Source organism: Diabrotica undecimpunctata, chromosome 5, assembly GCF_040954645.1.
Source record: "Diabrotica undecimpunctata isolate CICGRU chromosome 5, icDiaUnde3, whole genome shotgun sequence".
Lineage (NCBI taxonomy): Eukaryota > Metazoa > Arthropoda > Insecta > Coleoptera > Chrysomelidae > Diabrotica > Diabrotica undecimpunctata.
In genome coordinates this window covers 139,858,551-139,882,004 of record NC_092807.1, presented here as the reverse complement: position 1 = coordinate 139,882,004, position 23,454 = coordinate 139,858,551, and the positions used below count along the sequence as shown (strand labels likewise).

Below are 23,454 nucleotides of genomic sequence, written 5' to 3'. Positions count from 1 at the left end.
TCACATAGTTGTCAACAAATTACAAATTGTTTAACACTAAATATATGTCAAAGTAAACGAAAACATGTACATGAGACAGATTTAAGTATAGATTGTAAACATAATAAAGACAATAATTATAGTGAATCCAAAAAGTGTGAAGAGACTAGTTTCACAGAGACTACACCGATAAGACGAAGTGAAAGACTATCGAGACTAAAAGAAACTATTTAAATGTGTTAAAATAAAATAATAATGTATACAAATGTTTTATACCATTTAAATGAAAATTCATTTTACAATTATTTTCATTCTTACAAAAGGAGGTGTAATGTACCTACCTACTCACATGTAAGATAATTAAAGTATCTATGTATTTCTATATAGTTTTTAGTCACCTGGTATATGTTATTTACAATTATGAAAAGTTCTCATGTATAATCACTAATAATTATTTGCTGTTAGAAATCAGAATCAATACTCTTCATAAATATTTTCCTATTTAGAATAAATAAGTTTCGCTAGTTTATTCACCTAATACTTCGTATCTATGGAATAATAATAATTTATTTCTCTTATTTCTTTGTTCGATAAGCTATCCGTATTTGCTATTTTAATATTAATATTTGAGTCCAATCTCTTGTACTCAAATCCATCCAGAAACATCGTTAAATAATTGTAGATAACAGAACTTATATATTCATAGTTTTAAGAAATAACAAGCAGAGCGTAATTTTCATCCTCTAATATAATAAATTTATACATGTCAATATATTCTGTTTAATTCCAAAACAAAGAGTTAGTCCGGAGAAGAAATAAACGCATAGTATTCCATAACATTTGTTCTCTTAATTTTTGCTAGTTTTAACCTCACATCTGCTATTAGCGGATTATGATCGGATGCAATATCAGCACCTGGATATGCTGCGATTCTTTTGATAGCGTTACGAAATCTTCTGTTTATTAAAACGTAGTCAATTTGGTTTCTAATTATTCGATTTGGACGGTCTCCTGGTGATTTCCAAGTATATAACTTACGAGGTGGGAGCTGAAACCATGTGTTCATGACGACAAAACCGTTAACAATACCACAAAATCTAAAAGAGGCAACATTAGTAAAATATTTTTTTTCCAATTTGTATAAAGCTATTACCCATATACAACCTCGCAAAATTCAGATTTTTATCACATTAAAAAAATCATTTAAAAAATTTCAACTAATCAATTCAGTCAAAATTAAATAGTTTATCTCTCCCTTTTGGCAATACTGTGCTGCTTTAAAAAGTACCGTTTTGTGAATCTTTTTTACGTTTACCTATATTTTATATCCCGTTACAACCATAAACTACGTAACTGTTAAAATCTTTTTAGAGGTCTACAACCCTTAGATTTTTTTAAGCTACAACAAGCCTTTCCTTTTAAAGACATAAAATATTTTATGACTTGGGACGTTAGAACTCACAATCGACACTGGGTGTAAAAAACGAAAAAGGATTATAACTACAAAGTATAACAAAATTTACGGAAAATATCAGATACGTACTGGCAAAATATACAGTGCGTTTATAAAGTTTGGAAACGCTCCATGGCCTTATGAATTTATTATTTTATGAAGTAAACGTTGTCAGCAAAACGGAGTTACAACCAACCAACATCAGAGCGTATGGAATATAGTTAGAAACAGTCCACAATATTACCTACTTGGGCGCAAACGTTAACGATAACTGGGATATAAATAAAGAAATAAGAATACAGATTGAAAAAGCCAGAGCCGCCTTCTATAAATTAAAGAAAATTCTAATTAATTGAGATATTACGTTAAACCTTAAAATCAGATTAATACGCTGCTACATACTCTCCACATTGCTGTATGGTATGGAGAGCTGGATCCTTACAGAGACATTAATGAAAAAATTGGAAGACTTTGAGATGTGGATTTATCGACGAGTATTGCAGATAAGTTGGGTTGATCGAATAAGAAATAAAATAGTTTTACATCGAATGAAAAAGAGCACAGAAATAACAAAAACGATAAAAATTCGAAAGTTACAATATTTCGGTCATGTAATGAGACATCCAGAGAGGTATAACCTTCTACACATCATAATACAGGGTAAGATCGCCGGAAGGAAAGGCTCAGACCGAAGAAGAACATCCTGTTTCCGAAATCTCCGAGAATGGTCTTAAGAGACCACCGCTAATTTATTTAGAGCCGCCGTAAACAAAGTTATTACTGCCAATATGATCGCCAACTAGTGTTGCCCAAAATCGGTCTTGGTCTTGCAGTCTTGGTCTTGTTATTGCGTTTTCGCAAGACCAAGACCAAGACCGCCTAATTTTAGCAAGACCAAGACTGACCGTGCAAGATTTACGCAAGAACAAGACTAAGCCTGCGAGACTCTTGCGTCTTGCAGTTAGGACGGAGTGTCGTTTTAGCGAGTATTGTAGTTCGGATATATGCTTAAATACTCTGAGACGCAAAAAAATATGTAATAAAAATTTAAAAAACTGGACTTATGCGCATTACGAACAATACCATAAACATACATCAAAATCATCAATCAAAATATTCATTAAAAACAACACATTTGACACGTGCTCAGAGATAATATGTAAAAATAAAATATTTTGTACATTCTTTTCCAGCAGACGACTTCTACGCTCTGAAATTAATTGTCCAGATTTATAGCCGCCCTCTAATCATAAAATAATCTTGCATTGATACGTCGACAGTAATATCGTATCGAAATTTTTTAAAAATATGTCACCTTAGCTATAAAAAATATAACACTTATTATTACGGACACCCACTTAATAATTCAATTTTTTTCCCATTATAATTTAGTTAGGAGGAATCTAATTAAACAAATCTTATCGGCCTAAGACTAAACATTGTTTCTGCTGAGTGTGCGATGAGATCATTCGGTTAAACCAAATTTGCTGAAAGAGCGCGATAATATTCAAAAGTTTATTAAAACAGATAATGTAGCTTACTGTGTAAACAAAATACCGAAATATTTAGAATAACGAAGTAACGATATAATTCTCGGTTTGTTATTAGATACTTAGGGTATTGAATAGTAACGGACATTTACCAGGTACTTTTTCGACATCACTACACTAAACTAAACTTCATTTGACAAGTTTACAATTTGACATGGGGGACAAAGATTCAAATAGTTTTAAAATAGTAGTGAGCGTTGGAATCTTAGATATAAAAGACCTAAAAGCAAATTTGATGAGTTTTTCGAAATAATTTATGCATCCCAAATTGCTTTTGAATGTGCCTACATAGAAAGGTTAAAATGAAAATAAAAAACAGAAACACTTTAGGTTTAAGGAAGCATCTAATATCTTTTCACAAAAAAGAATTACAAATATTTCTTCCTGAAAAACCAAAATTCTGGTTTCTAAAAAAATATTCCTACTACTTTATTTTGGTAAATTAATGTATTTATTAAGTAGATATCTCCTTAATTTAAAATAACTTCTTTTGATTATCATTGCTTTCTTACCTATTCTTTATTTTTTCAAGTTAGTTTTTTATATAAAAGTAGAGCTAAGATTGTTAATAACATTTATGTTGCTTTAATAAGTGCATTATAGTTTGTTATCTTATCACCTAAAGAATATGTGCCCTTGATACCTGTATTTGGATTTTTGCCACGTACCAATCTTTTTTAAGATTTCCATTTCATATATGGTGGAGGTCCATCAATACCTTTCTAGACAGAAAATGTTCTTTAAAATACAGTCAAGTTTATGTCATTAATTTGGTTTTTTTGTGTTTTAACCATGTTTGATTGACTTTCATGGGGCATGGTAGATAGCTTGTTAGTTAGAGCATAGGCACGGATCGCTTAGATCGTGGCTTCAAACTTCCCTAGTAAAGTTTAATAAATAGCAATAGGCTACTGGGTAACTGCAAGACTTGCAAGACTCTTGCTGCAAGACCAAGACCAAGACCGGGAGTGCAATACCAAGACCAAGACCAAGACCAGGTGTATTGGCGCAAGACCAAGACTAAGCCTGTCTAAGTCTCGTCTTGTTCTTGCATTTGGGCAACACTATCGCCAACGTTCGATAATCGGGTACTGAAAGAAGAAGAAGATGAAGTAAAGCTCGGGCAGGTCAATTTTTTGTTTGCCAATTAACTATAATCCATCACGTTACAAAACATGACATAGTCGATATTTTTTAAGCAAGGTTACATTTTCATACATATCAAAAATTAAGAGCACATATTTTTCTGGCTCCAACTCTCTCTTCATCGTCGTCGTGATGTCATGTATTGTCCATCTCCATAGATATTTCTCTCAGGTCATTTCTTTTAATTCGTACAATGTACGGTCTTTTGTAGAGTGATGTGATTGTCTAACTAGAACGAGTAAAAAATGTGAAAAAATTACCAAATACACCCTCTGCGTTAGTTACCGTTGGCCAATATAATATAATTAAACCACTGATGCAGCTGTATTTATTAAACAAAATGGCCACATTATATAGTATATCAATTATGTATAATTTTCTTTAATAAATTAAATACAAAACGCAATATATTGATATTTAGTTTGCAAAATTGATGTCTGTATTTAGCTAATTTAAAAAAAATACCATTATTCAAAGTGTGATAAATTATTATTAATCTCAAAATTTTATGTAGGGGAGAGTTGTCCAGAGTGAGACATGTTCCACAGTGAGACAATGCATTTTCTAAGGACATGTCAACACCGCTTTGTCTCAACACGTAGAGTCTACCAGCAAATCTTAGCTTCAGTTCGCTTGTTTTTTTGCGTGTCAGCTGGTAGTCTGATTTTTTCCCCAGAAAGTAATTACATTGTTCCTCACATCGACCGATATTATTCGGTTGTGCATTGAGTTAGTACTTTGATATTGATGGTAAGTAAAGCTTAGGTATTTTTGCATGTAATTACGTAGCGATATTATTTTTATTTTATCGAATTTAGAAAAAATATCACACTTTGGTGAAATTGTACCTGTGGGGTACAGTAAGACAATCCTTAGTGGGACAGACTGAGACGTGTCTCACTGTACCCCATCGAGGACGTTAGTTGGAAGGTAATACAAACTCATATTATTTGTTTCTTTTTTTTTCTAGATCATAGAAAGGAATAGAAAAAGAAAGACTAGCATTGCTTCTTTTTCTGATAGTCAAACGAGAGAAGCCGTGGAATTAGTCACAAAAGAAGAACTTTCATTGCGAAAAGCAGCAGAACTGAAGGGGGTGTCATTTTAGACTTTATCAAGGTAAATTGTAAAGGAAATGAGGATCAATTAGGTTTCGCGTAAAAGATTTTATTATTTCAATAAACAATATTCTTTCTATTTCAGATACGTGAAAAAACAAAAGAATAACGCTAAAACCGAAGTGTAAATGAGACCTTTCTATGAATGCCAGCAAATTATGTCGAAAGAAGAAGAATTTGCACTGGCAGAATAAATACCTCGGAATGTGCTCGAAAATGAACTACGGCTTAACAACTCTTGGATGTCGCCGTTTAGCATACGAAATGGCTCAAAAAAATAATATTCGGATTCCGATAATTGGTCAGAAAATAGAGCTGCCGGCTTAGAATGGATGAGAGGATTTTTAAAACGATCACCTAACTTGAGCATCAGACAACCAGAAGGATGTAGTCTATCGCGTGCTACATCTTTCAATAAACATAATGTGTCAATTTTCTTGGATAAATTGCACAATGTCTTGAGAAGGCACGAAAGCTTTGCCGATGGCTCTAGAATATGCAATCTATATGAAACTGACACGACAACTGTGCAGAAATCAAAAAAAGTTATCGCTTGCAAAGGAGTTAAACAAGTGAGTCAAGTAACTAGTGCCGAAAGAGGGTCTTTAGTAACGACCTGCTATTTCATAAGTGCTTCAAGAAACACGATTCCACCAGCTATTATATTTCCTAGGGCTCATTTTAAATCGTTTATGCTTTGTAATGCGCCAACTGGTAGTTTGGGACTTGCAACACCTTCGGGCTGTATAAACACCGAGTTGTTTGTGGAAGTTATCCGTTATTTCATAAACGATACAAATTCCTCAATCGAAAATCCAACATTCCTGTTGTTCGATAACCACGAAAATCATCTTTCAACTGAATGTGTGGATTTAGCCAAATCCAATGGAGTGACTATTTTAACCTTTTCGTCCCATTGCAGTAATAAACTACAACCATTAGGTGTTAGCGTTTATTTTTCATTTAAGGCACACTATAACAGAGCTGTCGACACTTGACTCGTGCACCCCTTCGGAGTTCCAATGACCATGTACGATATACCAGAATGTATTACGAGTGCATTTCAGCATTCAATGACTCCGATTAATATCATCCGGATAATTATATAATAATAACATCCGGATTCCGTAAATCGGGTATTTTTCCTTAGGATCGGGATGTTTTTGCAGAAGATTTTCTTTCTAGTTCCGTCACAGATTGGCCTGAACAGTCAACATTTTCTAATGGTACTGTCGAATCTCTAGTTTCAGATTCGTGTACAAATGACAAACATGGGGAAAAGGATCCTACTTCGAATCTTAAAACTATGATAACAACACTTACTATTGACCATGATTCTGAAACAACCGTCATGACAACAAAATCGTTTTGGAGTCCTCAGAAGAAAACGAGTGCAGAACAGAAAACGCGGAAAAAGTTTCATTCCATCAGACACTCCAGAAAAAATTAAACTTCAAACAAAGAACACCGAAAAACGCAAAGCTAGAGCTAAGACAGTAAAAAAACGATTTATCGAATCCGAAAATAGTTCTTTAAGTGACCAAGCAGAATCCCTGAACAGCTCATCTGAATATGATGACGACCTTGATACTCCAATAACAGGATTCGAAGAACTGGATAGAAATGCAGTCATTGACGACTATGTTCTTGTAAAGTTCGCAAGCAAAAATTAAAATATTTTGTTGGCAAAATTTTCACTAATCTTTCGGATGATTTCGAATATGAGATCAATTATCTGAGAAGAAAAAATAAATCGAACAAGTTCTTTTATCCAAATGTTCCTGAAGTTGCTAGTGTTTTATCGCAAGACATAGTGATAATTTTACCTGTACCAGTGTTATACGGAAAAACAAAGAGGCAAAATAATTGTGTTCAGTTCGAAGTGAATTTTGGCGCACACACGTCAATGAACGATGTCTCGTTGTGGACCACTGTGTGTCTCAGTGTGGACCACTGTGGGACACAGTGGGAAACTTTGCAACGTCAAAAGGAATTTTTTTTAGCCTTATGTTTTCAAGTTCAAATCTATTTTTGTTGTGTATTTTTGTAAAATAAAGGCCAATTTACAGGATTATTTGTTTTTTTAATATATTTTTGTTATAGAAAAAGTTGTGAAAAAATCTCGAATGACTAAAAACCGTCTCACTATTGACCACTCTCCCCTACCTATTTAATGTCTTGTTGAAAATTATACATAATTTCAAATTTCACCTTGTATTATTTATAGTAGACCCTACATAATATACTTTTTTGAGATGAGGTTATTAAGTAGCTTCTAAAAAAACATAAAAATATACAGGGTGTTTCATTAAAAATGAAGATGATGGCCTATGCTAGACTTACATTAATCATCCTGTACACTTAAATTTATAATTCATGTTTGAAAAGCGCACATTTGAATTTAAAAGTTGATGTGTCCCAGAATTTTTATAATTTTCTAAAATAATGACACAAGCTATTTTATTGTACCCTGTACAGTTATACTTATAAAAGTCGACGGGTCTTAGCGATTTATATTATTTTTTAAAACAGGAACAAAAATAATTTTATTTCATAACTGGTTTCCACTCAGTGTAAAGAACATTCAAGAAGCAATAATTGTTGATTTAAATTTTTTTGTTTTCGCTATAGCATTTTATTATGCTCTATGCCCTAAAACAAAGTTTCTAGTGAATACACAAAAGTCATGAGTGTTATCAATCCCTAGACGAAAACCATAAAATACCTACATTCTTCCGTTACTCCTCTTAATCCTTAATAGTGAAAATAATCAATCAGTACTGCAAATACAAAATGGGGTCGTTTCAGGCAAAAACGACGAAAAAAAAACGGTGGCAAAATAAAGAAAGACCAGTGTCCATGCACGCGGCAAATAGAGTGCACCTGGCTGCCGAACACACATGCCTTATACAAAGAGCCAGAATCACGGATTGTCACTGATATTTTATTTATTGGCTGGTATAGAGTCACGAGCGACCTTTTTGTACTTTAAAAATTATTGGTTTCTTCATAGATCTTTTTCTAAAAAAAGACTGTTATCGATGGTCATTTATCGGTTTGAATAGAAGAAATCGTTTTCGGAAAAAAGGTGATTTTGGAACATAAAAAAGTTTTTAAAGAAAAAAATTACAAATAGTAGGTGGTTAGGTACCTTGCTTGGGCTATAAGCTCACTATAGAAATATTAACAGAGTTTGAGAGTAAGCACAGACATAAATAGTGGGTAACTATTAATTTTTTTTTGAAAATGTATTTACACACTTTGTCTACATTGACAATCAGTGTTTCTAATGACTATCAATTTACTTAATTTATTAATAAGATAAAGCTTTTAAAACGACTTTTAGGAATTATTCCAGTGAGTACTTTCAAAAGTCAAAAATAAGATTTGTCTTAATCTAAAAAATATTTTAAAAGCCTCATTATAACTAAAACCTAGTAGTAGTAGGTAAGTCAGATGAAGAGCTCAGGGTTAAAAGGATGAGGGTACAAAAAACAAGTTTTGAGAAAATAGGTTTTAAGTTTTAAAACTAGATATAAAAATAATTAACAGAATAGGCACTTTATTTCGGTTTTTGGGTTATCAATTTACAAAAATTACTATAAATATAAATTTATTTATCTTTTGATGTCATGAAATCTCAGGCTAAGTGGATGAGGGTCCACTAACGTGATAAAATGAAACTAAAAATATAGATTTAGTAGTCTATATTTTTAAAAGTAATATCATACAGATCTGCTCCTGTTGATTACACAAAGCTACAAATACAGTAGAAGATGTTAGTAATGGATACAATGAAAAGCTTTAAGCATGTGGCAGTGCGTGAAAATATGCTTGAGTATTTACAGAGCAAAATTGTTTCAAATGCTGAATACCTATCGTCGTATTTTGCTTTATTTAAAGGTAAAAGTCCATAATATGCTAGCTCTGGCAGGTGAAAACAGCCTTATGGTAGTGCAATTTGTTTCCTCTTAGGCTTAGTAACAATACTTTCTTCATTTAGGCCATTAACAGTCTGACGATGTAACATCATTCGAGTACAGGTCGTGTTTTGAAAGGACAAGTTTTTGTATACAAAGGAAAAAATACAATATTTCCTTTTTCTCGCAAGAAATAACTCTAAGTTGTGTTGGTTTGGATCTGGAGTTTTCAATAATTTCGTTTTACTTGGAAGAAGTTGCAACCCAGATTTTTTATTGATTAAGCCCATGTTCCTGTCACACTCAGGTACGAGTTACCTCTGATTGGAAAAAACATTATCAAGTCTCTTATTTACGGAGGTATGTTATCAATTCTCTTAGTATAGTGTACAATATAGTGTAGCATACGGAAAACGGCGTAATTTTTGTTCTGACCTGCGCAGGAATCGCAGAAAAGTTTAACCTCTTTTACTTGCAAGCCAAGGTGATTAAAAATAAAATATCAAAGCAAAGAATAAACCTCATCTTCTCCTTTCTTGCCATAGATTTCTGCATAGGTATAAACAAAGATTATGAGTCTGAAAGTTTATGTATGTTGGACATGTAAAATGATAGTTGCCTACGATAATAAAAAGCGTAGTACTAATGTTTGGAACAGGCAGATTCTTTTGCGTTTATTCCTTATTGCTATATGGAGTGGAAACATGGGCTCTCGGAATTACAAGTATGAGGCGTATAGAAGTCTTTGAAATGTGTGTTTTTCGAAGAATGCTAAGAATGCTAAGAAATGCTAGAAGAAATATCGAGGTGCTGAGAAGAATGAAGACTGAGAGAACTCCTAAATATTGTAAATAATAGAAAAACGAGTTATCTAGGACATATTCACAGAGAAGAAAAATATAACTTATTACGACTCATAATGGAAGGGAAAGTAGAAGGAAAAAGAGGTACAGGAAGAAAAAAATGCTCCTGGCTGAAGAATGTAATAGACTGGATAGGCATGGACACACATTCGATACTAAGAACAGCTCAAGATAGAGAGCAATTTGCTGTAGCTATAGCCACCCTTCCGTAATGAAGAAGAAACCTTAAGAATAAGTATAAACAGCATTTTATTTAAATTAATTTATTCAACAAAAAACATATTATAATTAAGGAATAGTTATTTTTATAATTAGGTATATTAGGCTATAAGTGTACGAATCGTCAGCAACAGCCGGCAACGAGTGGTAAATAAAAGTTCACTGATTAAAAATACTATAAGAAAAGTAAATATTATATAATTTTATAAAAATGTATTCTTTTCGCCTATCCGATTTAGCAAATCGCTCTATGATTGCATCAACATCTAGAGAAATTTTAGGATGCACATTAATGAGTGCTAAACCAGTTAGAACAGTTGCCAACAGTTAGAAATAGAACAGAAGTTATATTTCTAAACCAAGTCTTTGGACGCTTAAGCGTAGAACGCTCTGTTGTTTTGACTCTTTTCCACTTTTGAATCTACAGTGCAAACTCTTGTTCTACTGTGGGATATGCAGTAAGTAGTTGGTCCAATAATATACTGGAAGGTGGAAGTTAAGATATTGTCTAAAAGGGGTAAATAAATAGATCTTCGGAAATACCTATTCTTCGCAAGAGTTAGCAGATTGGTTTTGACGAGAAACTATACGAGGCATCTTCAATTCAATGTTTAGTTGTTCAGCTATTTGTTTACTTCACAGTAAAGTTTGCTAAAAACAGATTCAGCATTTGATCTTTTATTTTGAAGAATGCATTAAGTGTCCTCTATGGCCTCAGTAGCCTATTTAAAATCTAATTTTGGTCACTGAAGAAGACGACTAAGTGATACAGTTGTATCTAAAACATCACTAAGACAAACTACTGTTTCACAGTTTCACAAATACCTTGGACAGCAGCCACCAGATCCTTTATTTGTATTCACTAACGTATCAGACAAAGCTAATGCAACAACAATATTCACTTTGATATTTATTATAGATAAATTATAAAATGTAGCACACAGTCTCAATTATAATACATATCCAAATTACAAACAACTAATTCGTAGACAAAACTGAAGATAAGAAATACCTAATAAAAAAAAATGTGCTGATTTCGTGCGAAAAGTCATGTCATGTACATTGAATGAGCAATAATGTGTGGGTGGTAATTCTATCTCGTCGATAATCGAACGATTCTCTGGCACTCAAGTGACGAATTGTCAAAATTTGAAAATCGCGTAACTCTGAATTCGCAGAAGTCAGGTTGTTAATCGAGGTATTACTGTAATCAGAATTGTTGATTTTTTTAAAAAGCAATTTAAAAAGGCTTCCGTATAATTCTACACTTACCCCTACAATAAATGAGTTTGAAATATTTCAACTCTTGATTCCTGCTTATAGGGCTGATGGGTTTGAAATTATTTTTTTTTTAGGATTATTTGATTAATATTTAATTTTGTTTTGGGGGTGGTCATGACCTCCGTGCCCCCCCCCCCCCTTGAATCCGCCACTGCAAATAATAAAAAAGCTGTTGTAAGTACCGGTTTCTTAAAAAAATTTATACTACTCCTAGTAAGATTTGATCATTTTGAGCATTGTATTTGATTGGTCTGACATTATATTATATTTATTATGACAGACAAATAATAAATTAAACAAACAAACAATTGATTACATATGTTAATTCATAAAATATAAATGATAGTTTTTACATAAAATAGGGTTGTTGTTATTATTTTTATTATTACGGAATAAAACAAACGACTTAACTCAACAATATATTAAATTAAGAACTGTAACCAAATTAAAAGATAGCTGGGCACTATCAGAGGCAATAAAACATTTTAACATAAGCTGAATCTCAGTTTTTTGGTCTGGAAGACCAAAACTATACTAAATTTAATTAGGTAAAAATAAAATTAATATTTTGTAATATCTCCATCAGCATTGATAACAGCTTGTAGTCTTCGGTCCATCTGCGTGAAAGGAACTATGAAATTTTCGTCTTTAGAGAGTTCTTCCCAAACATGTATACCGTGCCACAGCTCTTCAGCATTCTGAGGTATAAAATTACGCCGATACAACCGTTTTATAATAACCCCCCACATATTCTAGATTGGGTTTAAATCTGGACTGTAGCTGGGCCATGGTAAGGTTTCGATGTTGTTATTCTGGAGCCACTGGTTTATTATATTTGCAGTGTGAACAGGACAATTATCTTGTTGGAAGATACAATTATTTTCTGGATACAACTGTTCTACACTGGGAAATATGATGTTTTCTAGAATATTCAGATAAGTCTGCCCAACAAACCTGCCATCAATACGCCATACCATTCCCATTCCTCTAGATGAAATCCATCCCCATACATTGGCGCTAAAATGACCAGCTGCTCGATAGCTATCAACATATAGAGGATTTAATCTATTATTATCTGGTCTATAAGAGCTTATTTTTTTTGCTGCAGTTCGGTACCTACCTAATATGCGATGCTTTAATGCTGCGCCAAGTTGTTGTCGTTCTTCCCGTAAACTGTGACATAATTCTTGCAGTTTTTGCATCTTCAAAAGGATTCTCTTCTAATCTCTCCAAAAGCGTACGATCTTCATGAGCGGTACTCTCCATTTTTTATTAATATTAAAAACTGTTGTTCTGTTTACGTTAAAATGGTTCGCTACGGCAGATAGTGACCAACCATCTTCTAATTTCGTTACAATTCTTGCTTTTAGTTCTTTGCTAGCATGTGGAGCCATTTTTTGAGGTTGAACAGAAAAAAATATTTGACAAATTTTAAGATTTGGCAGTGACAGTGACAGTATGTAAATAATAAGTATTTATCCTTCAAAATACACTATTCAATTTTCTACAAAAAGAGTCGTATCAGTTTTTTTAGGAACCAGCTGGACAACGAATGACGCAAGTATATCAATTTATAACACAGTCATTTGTAAAGACACACTTGATAAATTATTAAAATAAAAAGAAAAACGCGCCTGATAAAAGTTTGAAACGTCACTTAAATGAAGTCTACAAAGAATTGAAAATATATAAAGGACATAAAACCTACAATCAATCAATAATCATTCTATGAAATATCCCTAAACTACCCCATTATTAAACAACTATTTTTTTTAATCTTTCCACGTTTTGTGTGCAGCGTGTGTCAAATATTCTTTCAAAAATTTTTACGCAAGTCATATTGTGAAGGACCTAGAGAATACCTATTCCTTAGAAATCGCAAGTGCAGATGAATTTTGTACTTTTTAAGAAAGGTTTTGCTCATTCAAAGTGTGAATAGCAGAGCTAACGATAACTAAAAGGTACGGCGAAAATCTACCTCAAGATTGTTTTTTAAGAGACATGATATGATTGATTACTGTTCCTAAATATTTTTGGTTTTGTTCGATATTAGCTCTATAAATAGAGGGTGTTACAGATGTTTACTTCAGTCGTATATGGTAAACAGATTTTAATAATTTTGTATGGAACAATAGTGATATTCGAGAATTATGTAGTTATCTTATCACTACTTATTATTGAGGAGTTTCTACATTTATAAAGTATGAAGTATGTAATGTTTGTAAAGAAACTAGTTTTTGAGCTCAGTATACTGTTAAATTTATTTGGACAGTTCTATCATTTTCCGAAATAATCGTTCAATCAACCAGATGTTTTTGAATTATCGATAGCTTTCCTAAACATCCTTAGATAATAGTGCGACGTACTAGGTAGAAACCGACGAAGAAAATAAACGGAAGATTGGAGAACAAGATTTGAGCTTTAGAAGAAGCAAAAAACAAAGAGATCACGATCACGAGAAAAACATGAGGAATGGAAAATTTTATAGCCATAAAACTGCAACTAAAAGTGAAATTAATGAATGCCACAAGGATTGGGGACAATCTCTGCGTTATAGAAACAGAAACAATGATAGAAAAAACAGTGATATTGAAAAATAAGAACAAGTTAAAAAAATCGAAAAGACCGCATTTACATGACACAACAATGAAACAATGACCTAACAATAAAAAAAGAAATACAGAAACAAATAAGCAAAGTGGCGAAAGAAGAAAGAGGAAAAGGACAAATGGCATGAATAAGATATAAAAAAATAACAGTAGATAGTAGGGAATGGAGATGGGACGTAGAGAAGGAAAAGCTATACGAAATAAAAAAGGGGAAACTGCACAAACGTCAAAAAAGTAATAAATACATAGTAAGCGACAAAGGAAAAAATGGTAAGGATATGGCTACGATAAGGACGATGATTTTGAAGGAAGGTAAAGAAGATAGCAAGAAAGGAAATAAACAAATGGAAAATAGATTGAAAGTGGGAACATGGAATGTAAGAAGGACTTCGAGGAAGAAGCATTAAGAGATTTAGATGAAATAGGTGAGAAATATAGAATCGAAATAATAGCCTTACAAGAAAGCAAGCAGCTGGGAAGTGAGATCGTGAAAGCTGGAAGCAGTACTCTTTTTAGAGCAGGCAGGCCAAATAGATAGCTGGGGATGGGTTTTATGGTGTAAGAGTAGTCAAGCCGAGTAGTAACAAGCAATATCAGATGGACTGTGGTATTTAAGATTGCGCGGGAAATATAGAAAAATCAGCACAATTAACGCTCATGCTCCTTCAGAAGAGAAAGACATAGAAATAAAAATGAGTTCTATGAACAACTTGGTGAGCTAATTGGAAAAGTACCAAAATACGACATAAAAATAATCGTGGGAGATATGAATGCGGAAGTAGGAAGAGAAGATATTTATATGAATATAACAGATGGTTAAAGTCTACATAAAGTAATGATAATGGGAAAAAAACTAACAGAATTTTTAATGGAACATAACCTTAAGTACGTAATTTGATCATAAAGATGTACATAAAATAACTCCTTAAAAAACGGGAAACCAAATAGAAGACAACTATGTTCAAAAAGGAGTCAGATATTTTTATCAAGGAGTAAAAAAGTCACGGCTGACACAAAATAAAAGTACAATGTTTTGCAGAAATAAAGATGGTATGTTACTAGGGCAGCAAACTGACGCAAAAAACTGTTACTGACAGCAAAAATGGGCATTAATTGGAAACATAACAAGACCCCCTCTACAGAAGAACCGTTGAATACTTTAAGAGAAAAACAATACAATAGAGAACTACTCCAAGAACAATCAATAAGAGAATTATACAAACAACGTCTAGACCAAAAATTAATAGAATTCAGATACGGCAACATCGAAGACATATACGAGCATATAAAGGCGAGTATAAAACAAGCAGCATTCGAAGCCCTTGGAGAAAAAGAACATATAACAAATAAACAGCACTATTATGAAATAAATGAACCAACAAAAAGAATAATTGAAGAAAAAAAGCAACTATACAGAAAATGGCTGCCTACAAACAACGATGAAGTTTATAAAGAATATAGAGAAAAGGATAGCGAAGTGAAAAAACAAATAACACAACAAAAGAATGAAGAATGGGAAAGAACCTGCTTAAATATTGAAACATACATAGGAGGAACAAGAACTTCGGAGTCATGGAAAGTACTGAGAGGATTGAAATAAAACTTAAAAGAAAAAATTAAATTGGAAAATATACAGGACAAAAAATGGAAGGACTATTACAAGGAACTGTTAACAGAACAAAGACCACGATTCATTGGAAAAGAAAACAGGCGAAGACGAAGCAGATCCTCACAACAAGAAATAGAAATAACAGATAGGGAAATGAGAGCGGCCATAAAAGCAATAAAAAATAAGAAAGCACCGGGACCTGGAGGCATCTCACCTGAGCTTATAAAATACGGATCAAAAAAATTACACTGGATGATACAATGGATATTTCAGAAAGCCATAAATGGAGAACAGCTTCCAAAGGAATGGACGGAGGCATATATGACATCTATATTTAATAGATAGAGATAGAAAACGATGCGAAAACTACAGATGAATAAGCGTAATATCATAAATAGAAAGATTATATGGGAAGATACTGCGAGAAAATATAGAGCAAGCGATAAAAGGCAAAATCGGGGAGGATCAGGCAGGCTTCACGGCAGGAAGATCATGCATAGACCACATATACACACTGGAACAACTGTTGGAAAAGAAAAAAGCAAAAAATAGAGATATAAATTTGGCATTTGTGGACTTGAGAAAGGCGTATGACTACCAGGCGTACATCTCCAACCCTATTCAAAATATACTTAGAGAAAGCCTTGACTACATGGAAAAGAAAATGCGAAGGCGTGGGAGTACCGGTACGGAACGAATATCTATATGCGTTAAGCTTTGCAGATGATTAAGTAGTGATTGCACAAGACCAAGACGACCTCAGCTACATGATGAAGAAACTACAAGAAGAATATACTAAGACTGGCCTAGATATTAACCTCGCGAAAACAGGGTACCTATCTACAAGTGAAGAAGACATAGAAGATCTACAGATTGATGACAACGTAACAATCAAAGGAAAGGATAAATTCAAACACTTGGGGTTTATAATCACGAAAAAGGCAACAACAGAGGAAGAAATTACACAAAGATTAGGACAAACAACAACAGCAATCCGACAACTTAACTCAGTATGGTGGGATAGATACATAAATATGAAGACAAAAACACAGATTTATAAAACATTAGTGCCTGTATTATGACATATGGGGCTGAAAATTGGATCATAAACAAGAAAAGCAGCAGTAATATAGTAGTAACAGAGATGGAATGCCTGCGGAGATGCTGCAGAGTAACAAGAATGGATAGGAGAAGTAATGACGAAATAAAGCAAAGAACATCAATAGAAACAGACATACTAACATATATAGAACAAAAAAGACTAAAGTGGTATGGACACGTAAGAAGAACTAGCAACAGCAGATGGCTAAAGAGAATAACCTAATGGAGCCCCATAGGAAGGAGGAAAAGAGGACGACCCCGAAAATCCTGGAGGAACGAAGTAGACGACGCCATGAGTAAGAGAGGCCTAAACGATGGAGAATGGGACAATAGAGGGAGATGGAAACGGTTGAGCGAGGGAAGTGAATACTGTAGAATCCCGGAATATATATATATATATATATATATATATATATATATATATATATATATATATATATATATATACAAACAACACAGTTTATTAGGGTTGCAGTCAGAAAATTGGCCGGGATGTTAATGAAACACTCTTATGACTTTTTGTCTAGCTTTCGGAATGGTTTTATTCTTTTTGTTTTTATATATATATATATATATATATATATATATATATATATATATATATATATATATATATATATATATATATATATATATGTTACTAGGAGACAATACAGAAAAATTAAACAGCTCGGCAGAGTATTTCGATGACTTTAGAATTATTAAACAATAAAGGCTAAACAGGAACAGAAATACAACAACGAACACAAGAAGAAACAGAACAACAAAATCAAGAACCGATAGAGGTAACAGAAGTAATAAGAGTTTTAAAAAATAATAAAAGTGTAGAAGAAAGCTAAGTGCCAGCAGGAATAATAAAAGAAGGAGGAGATATGCTGCAGCAAAAGATAGCTCGACTTATTATAAAAATTTGGGAAAGTATGACACACGGCACTCATTTGCAAATTCACAATATAGGTGATAAACTGTCTGTGAAAATTACAGAGGAATCGCACTATTAGAAGTAGTATACAAAGTATTAGCAAAAATTATACGAAGTAGATTAAAAACCTACGAGACAGAGCTAATAAGAGAATACGAGACTGGTTTCAGACAGGAAAGAACAACAACAGATCAAATTTTTATACTTAAGTTATTACAAAACAACAGTTATGAACAAAACCTAGGTTTGCATAAGCTCTTTCTTTAATCACAGTTAAAGTGAATTCAAGAATAGACCTTCGAAAAATGTTAACCAAATTTGAGTAAGAAGCTAGAAAATATGGTTTGACTATAAATCAAGAAAAAAACAAGTATATGGAAATGAAAGGGGAAAATGCAGAAGAAAATAATTGATCACAGGATCACTCTAAGAAGGAATGAGGCAGAGTAAAGAATTTGAGTACCTTTGAGTAACAGTTACAAATAGAGCAGGCGAAGAGAGAGAACTAGATAAGCGGCTGTTGAAAGGCAGCAAAACAGTAGCATCATTAAACGCACTGTTGAAGGCAAAAAAGTGTCCAGGACAGTCAAGATTCGAACTTATGAGCAATAGTAAGACCAACAGTATTGTATGCATGTGAAACTTGGACAAAAAGAAGAAAAAAGGTTAGAGATTTCCTGAGAAAGGTTTTTGGTGGGATAAAGGAGGCTATCTGGAGCTAATTGAGATCTATAAAAGGCCTAAAATAACGCTGAAAATCAGAGCGGAAAATCAGAGTTAGATGGTTGGGACATGTTTTACGAATGCTATGAATCCTATAAGCAGGAGAACAAGGGAAGAAAAGAAGAGGGAGACCACGGAGGAAGTGGTTTGAGACCGTTCGGACTGACATAGAAGAAATGGAAACAAGAGACTGGAAAGTATCATATATACGATATACCTAATGAACATCATTGTAGGTTTCCCTGATGATGCCTATGAAAATAGGCGAAATATATTGGATGTAGTAAAAAGAGTATACTTTGTCTAGCAGCTGTTTACCCAATTATTTCCCTCCTTCGAATTTAAATTTGAGTCAGCTATTATCATCAATGAATTTTCTTGTATCAGCCCGAGTGTCTGATGAAGCAGGGAGGCTGAAATGAGTCATAACACTCTATTGATACCGATTCGAGTACGGGAAGTTTAACGAATTTGTCCTCCTATGCCATATATTTGGCCATTTAATTCAACAAAGCGATAACAGCTTTTGCTAGGGATTGTAGTCAATGATTTAAATTGAAATTAAATTTGTTTTATCAGTTCGATATTTCGTTCACTTTATTTTTTATACTTTGTCAGGAACGTACAAATGGTTGTGTCTTTTCTAAAGCAAATTATGTCAGAGCGAACCACATCTACAACGAGTGCCGCATTGTTCGTCTCCACTATTTAAAACAAATGGACCCAAACTGTGTTAAGATCAAATGAAAATATACGACTTTTTGCTGACGATAGTATAAAAAAGAAAAAAACGGATGGCCACAATAACAACATTTATTTTATTTCGTTTAAAATTGAGGTCGGGGTATATTGTGATTACTTATCCAAGATGGCGGAAAGTAAAAATGTGCCGTCACCTCTCTCTGTAGTAAAAGAGGTAGATTTTGAAGAGAATACATTTAAATGTTGTCAAACTAAGTCTAATAAAATACTCGTTTGTATAGTATGTGGAAATAGTTATCACATCTCATGTGCTGTGAAAAACAAAGTGAAATTCTTCAAGATAGGAGATTCACGTGTAATCTGTTGCCAAAATAGTGATGGACAACCCATCGAATCATTTAGTGCCATAGCGATAGAAAATCAGTGGTTAAAAAGGCTGTTAGCTGAAAAAGATGATAAGTACAATTTATTATTAAATAACAATAATCTATTAAAATCAAATAATGAACACTTGCTAGAAAAATTAAATTTATTGAAATCAGAAATAACCAGAACCAGAATCTCACAAAAACCCAACTCAACTGTTAATGAGGGTTTAATAAAAACTCAAAGTAATGAAGATAAAACGGCCAGTGTCCAGTTGACTAATTCTAAATACAAAACAAACAATGAAACTGACTCAAATAAAAATTTTAATGATAAAAACACCAAACATGTTGAAAGGAATTCCAATATACAGGGCATTTCAAAAATTACTGCAAACAAATTAAATGCACAATTAATGGAAATTCAAACCAAACAAACATGTGACTAAATTACAAATTTAGGTGTTGAGAATGAGGAAAGCACAAAAATAAATCTTAATCATATCACAACAGGGGGTTCAGAGAATAAAGCCGACGATGAAGGATATCAGATTGTGACAACAAGACGCAAGAAAATAATGGGAACTGGAATTGGTGATAAGGATTTCCATGGAAAATCCGAAAAACCAGACAAAAAATTGTGGTTATTCATCTCAAAAGTTCCGGATAGTGTAAATGAGGACCACATCAAGAATTTCATAATAACTAAGACAAACTGTGAGAATATACAAGTAAAATTGTGACCAACTGACCATAAAAGAAGGGATAATCAATGTTTTATGATAGGTGTACTACCTGTCTTAAGGGAAGAAATTTACAATCCTGCTTTTTGGCCGAAAAAAATTGGCATTGAACGATTTAACTTTAGGTTAGGAAGAAGATTCTTAGATCGAGAGCATCATAATAGAGGTCTGTCAACTGGAGAAGATAGACCAGACTCTTTTTTAGTCAAGTAAATCCAAGAGAAACGTTACTTTTATCATCACCAGACAGTTGTTTAAAAATATTGCAACTAAATGCTCAATCTTTGACAAATAAGTTACTCAAACTTGAAGTCTTAACATTGCAGGAAACACCTGATATAATTTGTCTATCAGAACATTGGTGTACTGAAGAAAACATCCAATTTATGACCCTGAATGGATACAACATCGCCTCTTATTTTTGTCGAAAGTTCCATATCCATAGAGGATCCATCATCTACATCAAAACTGATATTAAATTCAAAACATTAGATGTCTCTAACTTTAGTGAAGAAATGGTGTGTGAGTGCTGTGCGATTTCTCTGTTTATAGCCAATAGGAAAATTTGTGTTATTAGTGTTTATCGTTCACCATCAGGAGAAGTTCAGAGTTTTCTGTGTAAATTACATAATATATTGGAGATATGCAGTAAGTCATATCATGATATTTATATTTGTGGGGATCTAAACATTGATTATCTTGTCATGTCTAATAATAAGCAATCTTTTAACGAGTTTTTAGTAAGTTATAATCTGAGAGTCACATCTGAGGCTCCTACAAGAGTTTTCGTAGATAAAGTAGGTAAAACATCATCTACAAAATTGGATTACATATTGACAAATATCGAACCACATCTTTATAAATCAAATGTGTTCGAGGGTCACTTCAGTGACCATAAAGTATTTTCACTTAGTGTAAATTTGCAAGCCAATAAAGTATCGAAAAAAAGATAAAAAACCCATCAGTTACAGGGATATGTCAGATGAAAATATGCTGATGTTTAAAGCAGGGATTTCTTCTACAGTTTTTGATGAAGTTTATTCACAATTTAATGCTGAATATGCCACAAATTCATTTGTTAGCATTTTAGATTACAATCTAAATTTATATTGTCCGATAAAAACACGGTATAAAGCACACAAAACAAATAAGGCTACATGGGTAACAAATGAGGTAAGACACGCTAGTGAAAAACTAAAAAATCTACACTGGATAGCAAAAAATATAGGGAGTCTCGAGTCTCAAGATACCTATAAACAGGCAAAAAAAGAATATAATTCTCTATTAATAAATACTAAAAAAACTTTCATAGTGACTTAATTAATCAATCTTACAATATACCAAAACAGTTTGGAATTTAGTAAACAGTGAAACTGGTAGGCAAAAGAACAGGTCTGATATTATTCTACATTATGATAATAAAATTATTACCAAGTCTTGTGATATTGCTAATTCGTTTGCCTCATATTTTGCTACAATTACAGAATACAATCTTCAAACTCATTTTGGCACATCGTTACCTTCTTCTTGTACTACCTCAAAAATGTGTAACAAAACATTTTTCTTTTTACCGGTAACTCCAATTGAAATAAAAAATACAATCGATCAACTAAAAAATAAGCCTAGTACTGGTATTGATAACATATCTGTAAAAATAATAAAACTGATAAGTGATCATATATCGATTCCTTTAACCCATTTAGTTAATCTCTCAATAACAACCAGCCAATTTCCATCCATATTTAAAATGGCAAAAGTTATTCCAATCTTCAAAAAGAATGACCCTCATGATATTTCAAATTATAGACTAGTATCTGTCCTTAGCATAATTTCAAAAGTAATAGAGAAGGTTGTATACAACAGAATGTTAAATTTTATAGAAGAATACAATTTATTAACTCCAACCCAACACGGCTTTAGATAAAAAAAGTCAACACTCACGGCTGCATGCAGCTTGTTTGAGCGTATTTATGATGAATTAGATAGTAGAAACCACGTGGCAGGACTATTTTTTGATCTATCACGTGCTTTTGACTGCTTAGATATAACATTTATTCGCAATAAATTATATAACGTTGGTTTTAGAGGGATATTTCTAGAATGGATAATAAATTTCTTAAGTGACAGGAAGAGTGTTGTTAAGATGAAAGAATCAAGCTCAGAACCATACACGACAAATAAAGGAGTACCACAGGGATCCGTGCTGGGACCATTATTATTCCTAATTTTTATTAATGACCTACCAGATTACATAAGGGCACTTATAATATCAATGTTTGCTGATGATACCTCGTTAATAGTCTCTGCACGTACACTAGAGGAATTAAAAATGACAATGAAGACTGTTGTTGACTGCTTTATACGCTGGTGTAATACCAACAGACTAATATTAAACATTGACAAGACGCAAATTATTTATTTTCATTCATACAACTCATCTAAATATGACTATATCTTAACCATCCACGATAGAAACAATATGTTATCTTCCACTCACTCTACAAAGTTTTTGGGTGTATTCATTGATTGTAATCTCAAATGGTCAGAGCAAGTGAATTCAGTGAACATGAAATTGAATAAAGCTTTTTATGCTATATCTAGAATTAAAAACACACTACCCATCTCGGCATTAATGAACGTTTATGATAGCCTTGCTTACAGCCACATGTGCTACAATGTAATTTTGTGGGGGAACTCAGTAGATAGTAACAAAGTGTTCATTAACCAAAAAAAAATTATCCGTAAAATTTTTAATTTGGATTATCAACAGTCTTGTAAACCAGTTTTTATTAAACATCAAATTTTAACTTTCTACTGCCTATATATCTATAAATGTTTACTTTATGTCAAAGAGGAAATCAATACATTTCCAGTAAATTCAGACAATCACTACTACAATACAAGAAGTGCTGAATCTTTACGAGTTCCTAAACACAGAACATCCAAATTTCAAAATTGCTGCAGATATATGGGACTGACCTTATACAATCATTTGCCAAAAACTGTGAAAGAAATACCACTTATCTCTAAATTTAAAAAAAAAAGGTTAAAGATTTACTCTTAAGAAAAGCATATTATTCTATAAATGAATATCTTGAGGACAAACTGCAATAGCTTCATATTTTACTTGTAAAAATGTTATTTTATATAT

The 23,454-nt window shown here is 32.8% G+C and overlaps 1 protein-coding gene across 1 annotated transcript; it reads left to right on the top strand.

Moving 5' to 3' along the window:
- Nucleotides 1-5,578: 5,578 nt before the first annotated feature.
- On the top strand, nt 5,579-6,244 carry LOC140442491 (uncharacterized). Its single transcript, XM_072533559.1, has one exon. The coding sequence runs from the start codon at nt 5,579-5,581 to the stop codon at nt 6,242-6,244; it is 666 nt and encodes a 221-aa protein (XP_072389660.1).
- Nucleotides 6,245-23,454: the final 17,210 nt, after the last annotated feature.